At 39.3% G+C, this 6,653-nt stretch overlaps 1 protein-coding gene across 1 annotated transcript; it reads right to left on the bottom strand.

Annotated features, from left to right (window-relative positions):
• Positions 1-4,421: 4,421 nt before the first annotated feature.
• Positions 4,422-5,683, bottom strand: sox32 (SRY-box transcription factor 32). Its single transcript, XM_035416108.1, has 2 exons — positions 5,358-5,683; positions 4,422-5,027 (listed from the first exon to the last, which is right to left on the bottom strand). Exons 1-2 carry the CDS (start codon positions 5,665-5,667, stop codon positions 4,462-4,464), a joined length of 876 nt encoding a protein of 291 aa, XP_035271999.1. The 5' UTR covers positions 5,668-5,683; the 3' UTR covers positions 4,422-4,461.
• Positions 5,684-6,653: the final 970 nt, after the last annotated feature.

Genomic DNA, 6,653 nt, shown 5'->3' with positions numbered 1-6,653 from the left:
ACCACACCCAGCCCTCTTCCATTCTATTCCGAGTCAGTGCCAGCCCCGATTCATCAGGTACCTGATCTGAGACCAGTGTGTGAGACCACAGACTGTACAAAAAATGGATCACGTCACTGTGACATCACCCATTGACTCTCTATGAGCTTGGTGAAAAGCATTGTGATGCCCGGGAAGTGCAATTTGTGAGCACCACCGTGTTGTACAAATTTTGTATGAGGTCCGGTTGTCCACTACATGCATGAGATACACTAACACAGCAGTGACACTTACAGTCACTGATTTGTCCACAAAATTATAACAATCTTGTCCAAGTAACAATAACTTAATAAAGTGGCTTATGGGAGACATTAGACAAAGAAAAAACACCTACTGACTACATTTTCTTGTGGGAAAAAATTATTGACTCTATTTTGACCATATTGTTACCATTGACATATATTGAAACGAGTGACTGAAATACCTATACAGGAGCCAACTGCACTGGTACTAGTGACCAGGAATTGAGCTTTAAAAGAGCAGCCTGGTTTTGGCCACTAGTGTGAGGCACCTAGGACCCAGCCTGAGCGCAGAACTACAACTCCCAGTGAGGGCTGCACTGAGGCCTGCCTTGGGCTAGTTTCCGTCCCACAGGGTATTGACAACAGCTCTACAGTCTTTAAACCTGCGAGACTCATTGATAAGACACAATGAGGCTTCCACCTCCCTGGACTGGGATCCCAAGTGATGAGGTCATGATAATCTGATCTGGTCAATTAGACCTTGATTTGAGACATCTAAGCTGAACCACTAATTAAATGCTGAAGTCTGATTTTATCAGACACAGACATTGAGTGATTCTGGAACGATGTCAGTGATTAGCAGCTTCCATTTTGCAAACCGATTGCTGGCTTCGATGTTCCTTCTCTTTCACACTTGTGCTTTGGGTTTGCTTTTTTGCTTGTGTATATCGTTTTATACTCTTCAAAGACATGACATGGATCATGATTGGTCATCACATGGGTTGAACTGAACAACATTTGACTTTTATATTTCAAGAATAATTTTAAAAAATTAAATTCCTTCATGGAAATTATTTGTACGGAGATCACAGGATGCATAACTCATGCTGAACAGTTTAAATTATAAATCCGATGCTTGCAAGACAGCTTTATAAAACACAAGTAATTATTCTAAGTATCCAATTTGTTATTGTGAGCACATTTTGTAATATGCTCACTTGCAAATAAACTTGTATTTTATGAACATCATAACCACGTTTGCTGTTAGTGGAAATTATTTGGAAAATATTGAGGTCTGGAATTCCACAGAGGCTTTCTCTGTATTCTTTTACTTTGTAAGATTCAATAATAAAACAATGATATTATTTTAAACTTTTAATAAATAAGCTATATGTCTTGATTTGCTGTATCCTGTAATTCTTAACATAGGACAATTGTGTTTCATAGTGTTTGGTTAATTAAATAAATATAAACATAAACAGCTTCTACAGAAACAGAAACAGTCTAAAATAGAATGCCCACAATATTAACAAATAAGCCAATAATTATTATCATACATCACTCTCACATTCTCTCTCTCTTTCCCACTCACTCACTCTCTCCCCTAGAATGTATTAACATGCACTCATTAGCATATAAGACATCGCTTGAGCCAACTGCCACTGTGGCATGTCTCAACGTGTCTACAAGAAAGTGACAGAAAAAAATAACACCAGTACGTAATTTTGCTATGTTACTTCCCTCAGAGGGAAACCAAGAATAATAAAACATTTGATTGAAAGAGCTATCAACAATGAATCAAATCTACTTCATTTAACTTTAGTGAGTAACTGCTTTAATTCTGAAATGAGTAGACCTTGCCCTTTTTGAGTTTCCTATTGTCCTCTGAAAGTAAAGATGCACACAGGTGAATCAGACGTGGCTGAACATAACTGGGAGACAAAGGTTGCGTATCACCTAATAAAAGGCACAGCCTATTTTATAGAAACAGGAAATAATCCATGGTCTAGATGCTTAAATTGAATGAAAAGGCTATGAATAGATGAAGAAATTTGAGGAATGTAAAACGTAAGCAATCAGTGACCTGTTTTTAGATTTAAGCAAACTCTAGATATTGACAGATCAATATGTCACATACCATAATTAATTGATCAAAATGATAAGAGATTAAATCTCTAACCAGGAATCTGTGGCATATTTTGCAAAGCCAATCATCAAATACCAACTATTAAGCGTCAGATAAAAATGTGACCCTTTTGCCATGTAATGATGAATGGAATTTCTAGAAATTCCAAGAATGTGTCAAATATTGGCTGGGCATTTGGGAATTTATTTGGGAATACTAGTTTGTAATCGCATGTTCCCACGCTGCAAACAGTTTTGGAGTTTGGTGTTTTTCACGCTGTTTTTCAGAGTCAGCCATTGCATGTCTTTACAGTCAGGCCTCTGGCACAGATGCACAATGATCACAGTGGAGCCCAACTGGTGAATGATGAAGAGGAGTTGCTCTTAGACGATGAGCTGGGCATAACCCATGCTGACCCAAGCCCTTCCTCCTGGGGCAATGCTACAGTTAAGTTTATGCTACTGTGCAGGTTTACTGGACGCAGACAGAATATGCCTCACACAGCCTGGGAAAAGGCATGCGTAGGAAAGATTCTAGAAGAGTGTGTGTCTCAATCCCAGGGGGTTTGCGTCTTGGTTGAATTGTGCCATGGTAATGGATTGTTTGTTAATGAAGTTAACATTTCAGTATACACAGAATGTATCACCAATTTGTAAAGTGAATTTTAGAAAATAAATAAACTTAAGTTATCATATGAGTATAAACAAGTTTGTGAAAAACTATATGTATTGAATTCTGAATATGCCAGTGCTGACTATGGGCAGTAACCCTGCAGGGTGGCTCAAACTTGGCTGCAGAAGCATGTAATAATTACAACAGGAGGAAACACTCACTGAAGTCATTGTGGCTCTTCCTTCACAATCAGGTACTTTCCCCCTTGTTTGCTCAATAGTGCTGTTTGATGTCTAGTGCTGTTTGTGTTGATCATTTTAGCATCATTTAACTGCCATCAGTGACCTTGCAAGCCTGTAGCTGTCAGGAAATTCTTTCAATAGAATAATGTGAAAATGTTGCTAGGAGACCATCTACTGTGGATAACATTGCAGAATACATTACAGCAAAGAGGCAAGAACGAAGAGAAAAAATAAAGAGAATGAGAGGCTGTTTACATGTATCCAATCAACTAAAGACTATTGGAGAAATAAGACATTCCTACAATAAAAGAATTATGAAAATCAAGACAGATAGCAAAAACTGAATACTGTATACACTTCTGTGAATGGAGAGGTCACCAACTCATCCTCTACTGAGTGAGTTCCCAGCAAACATCCATATTCCTTTCCAGGCAAGGGCTGATCACCAAGACTCTGCTCTTGGCTCGCATCCAGCCTTCATCCCCACCATTAATGAGTGCTGGCATTCTTCATTTGATGTTTCATTACACAACTTCAAATTAACGCTCCGCCTTTTAAAAATAAACACGGTGATTTAAGGAGCGATTAGCCATTCTGAATTGTGAGGGCTGCCGACTGTTAAATGCGTGTTTAATTTACCTAATTTGAGCATTCATCGGTTTTTGTGGAGCAATGGCCCTGGCTGTGTGGGCTTGATGAAATGCGACTACCGAGATGACAAGCTCCAGAGCCAGTAATGCAGGAACATAAGGCTTCATTAAAGGAGGGACAGTTTACTGCCAGAAGAAGGCAAGCAATGTAGATGTTTCGATATTTGGCATATTTTTAGAATGTTTTGTGAGATGTTTTAAAATGAAACAGGAAGCATGGGAACTTCATGCTCAGTGCCCACCCTATTTCCCTCTCACTCAGCCAAGAGAGACAGACGGCACTGGGATTAAACAATATCTCTAAAGACACTTCTGCCAATAGGTGGGTAATTATTTCAACAACCTTTTCAAGGAGAGCATAACTGTTGAAAGCACTGATAAACATTGGAAATCATTTTAAAACTATGTTGAGTGATTCTGAACATCCCTTAATTCTTGGCACTGTCATTCATGATTAATTTGCAACCTGACAGTGGAAAAAAAACTAACCTATGTTTCTTAAAAATATAATTTATGAATTATTATTGCCTAAATGAAGATCAGAAATAGGTGTGCACGAAAATGACAGTTTATGTTCAGTAGTAAAAACAACTTTCTTCTGAATGAATTCAGTTTTATTTAGATCATCCCCAGAATGGAAAACATTATTAAAGAAAAACAACAACAACAAAATATAAATAAAGTCATCTTGGTAATTTTGTTTTGTTTCTGGCAGTAACATATCCAAATAGTACTATATACGCTTAGAAAATGTTGTATAAATTAAATAAATACAAAGTGATATGTTTTTAAAAAATGAGACACTGAATGTTAAAACATAATTATAACTGTTAAAACCACTGTAGGGCACTTTGTTGAGAAGCAATAGAGTCCACTGCCTCAGGCCTACATGCAGCTGGTCCGAGATACTGTTCAAATTCGCTGCGGTCCAAGTCGCTGAGCAGGTCCACTTTAAACTGTTCCAAGTAGAAATCGAGACAAGATACATTTGTGCAGAGCTGACAGCTGCAGGTCTTCCAGTCGCACTGCTCACCGCGTGGAGGAACGTAGGCACTTCTGGCCTGAGGGTACTGCTGGCCAGACATCTGGGGACTCTGCAAGTGGTACATTTGTGAGTCCCAAAAATAGGCTGGCATGGTTTGAACCGCATGCTGCTGGTACTGACTCTGAATCAGGTAACTCAGATTGTAGTCCCCCATGCCAAAATCTTGAGTAGCGGTGCTGGGGCAGTGCGGGGCCTCTGCTGGCAGGGCTTTGGGAACCTTCTTCAGCTGCTTCCTCCTCCGGGGCCTGTACTTGTAGTTGGGGTGGTCGATGGTGTGCTGCACTCTCAGCCTCTCTGCCTCCTGCATGTACGGCCGCTTCTCTGCCAGGGACATGGCCTTCCAGGTCTTACCTGCAGAATCACCAAGAGGACAGATACAGTATTTACAATGCTGTTACAGATTGTGCAAGACCACATAAGGCAGAACATACACAAATGCCAGATTAGGCCAATGCGTAAATATTTTTGTGACACATAATACAACTTAATTGTAAAAGGAAGTCTTCTATTAGCCTACTACAGGCATACCCTTAGATTACAGTCCAGTAGCATCTTAAATATAGAGCCAACCAACAATATATATATATATATTTTAAATCATCACTATTTTCATAATTATTTATTTTATTTACTTGGATACTGTATTGAAAAGGTGGGAGGAGCGTTTATCAGGATACTTACCGAGAATTTTGCTCAAATCTGTGTTTTCTAAATCTGGGTTGAGCTGTGCCAAGCGCCTGCGTTCCTCTTTGGTCCAAATGATGAATGCATTCAAAGGCCTACGCACTCGTGGCTCAGGATCTGGTTTCGAGTCTGGGCTCGAGCAGCTGGATTCAGAGTCCATTGAGATAGGGCTGGACGGACCAGTGCAGGGTGACTTTGCGCCTGTCATAACCGCAGAACTGGATGGCGCACTTTGCCCTTCCTCACTAACAAACAACGTTTTATCGGCATTAATTTCAAAGCTTGGAAGGACCCGATCAAAGTACATGGTTCCGTGACGCAGACGACGTTTATTTCCTTCGAGATCAGTTGTACTTCGCAACCGAAGAACACTGATTTTATGCGCTACAGCGACCAATAGGAAACAAGTAGGAGTGGATTAAAGGTGTGAAAATTAAAAGTGTTTCCCCACTGGTGTGATAATTTTAATACCTCTGCTATTATCTCACATAATAATAATAATAATTTTAAAGAAAACACTCATTTAGTTATAATGTTCTTAAAATTTAGAAATCGTGTTTCCTCTTTGCTTTTAGTCTTTGAACGACAATAGCATTAAATTATGAAATCATGTAGCCAATTTGTCAAATCTGTCGCCTATCACTGGTGTACACTGAAGCGGTACAACGGATACAAAATGCGCTGTAAATGGTCAGTTATTTAATTCGTTCATACTTACGTAGGCCTATTGTCGTTGTCTCCAATACATACTGTATATACAGGCCTATAAACTCGCTCCATCTTATCACTTTCCCATTCCAAAATAATAAAATTTAAAAAATCAATAAACAAGAAGGTTCTGGCGTCTCCAGACATCAAAGATTCTCGCGGAACAGGTTATTCATTATTACAATCTCGGGCTCACACATCGGGTGATCTTTTACTCAATCAGATACCCTGCATCCTAAAAGTACATTTTACAGGAGGTCTCACAAACATGATCAAGGGACAAGTGACTGCGGAGGACGTGCAAATATTTGCTTAATAAAAAATAGGTATCTGGCCTAACCTTTAGATAAGGTTCCGTGATGAACTTACTTTTAAGAGGTGAAAGGGTGTGTGTTTGAAAACATTTTGCAGAGCCGCTCTAAAATAAAATGTCCACGATACTAAGGAGTATGGCAATCGTTTTTATCACCTCTCTCTCTTTCTCTCTCTCTCTCTCTCTCTCTCTCTCTCTCTCTCTCTCTCATTTTTAACAAAACAAGCCTTTACATAGTCATGTTTCCAGTGCAGCGTAAGGTTTTTTGGAGT

Source organism: Anguilla anguilla, chromosome 4 (assembly GCF_013347855.1).
Source record: "Anguilla anguilla isolate fAngAng1 chromosome 4, fAngAng1.pri, whole genome shotgun sequence".
Lineage (NCBI taxonomy): Eukaryota > Metazoa > Chordata > Actinopteri > Anguilliformes > Anguillidae > Anguilla > Anguilla anguilla.
The sequence above is the reverse complement of the archived record's forward strand: the minus strand, read 5'-3'. Positions and strand labels throughout refer to the sequence as shown.

Coding starts and splice junctions, on each gene's coding strand:
- sox32 (XM_035416108.1), bottom strand. CDS start 5,667: ATGTACTTTGATCGGGTCCTTCCAAGCTTTGAAATTAATGCCGATAAA. Junction 5,028..5,357: donor AGATTTGAGCAAAATTCTCG/GTAAGTATCCTG, acceptor GTGATTCTGCAG/GTAAGACCTGGAAGGCCATG.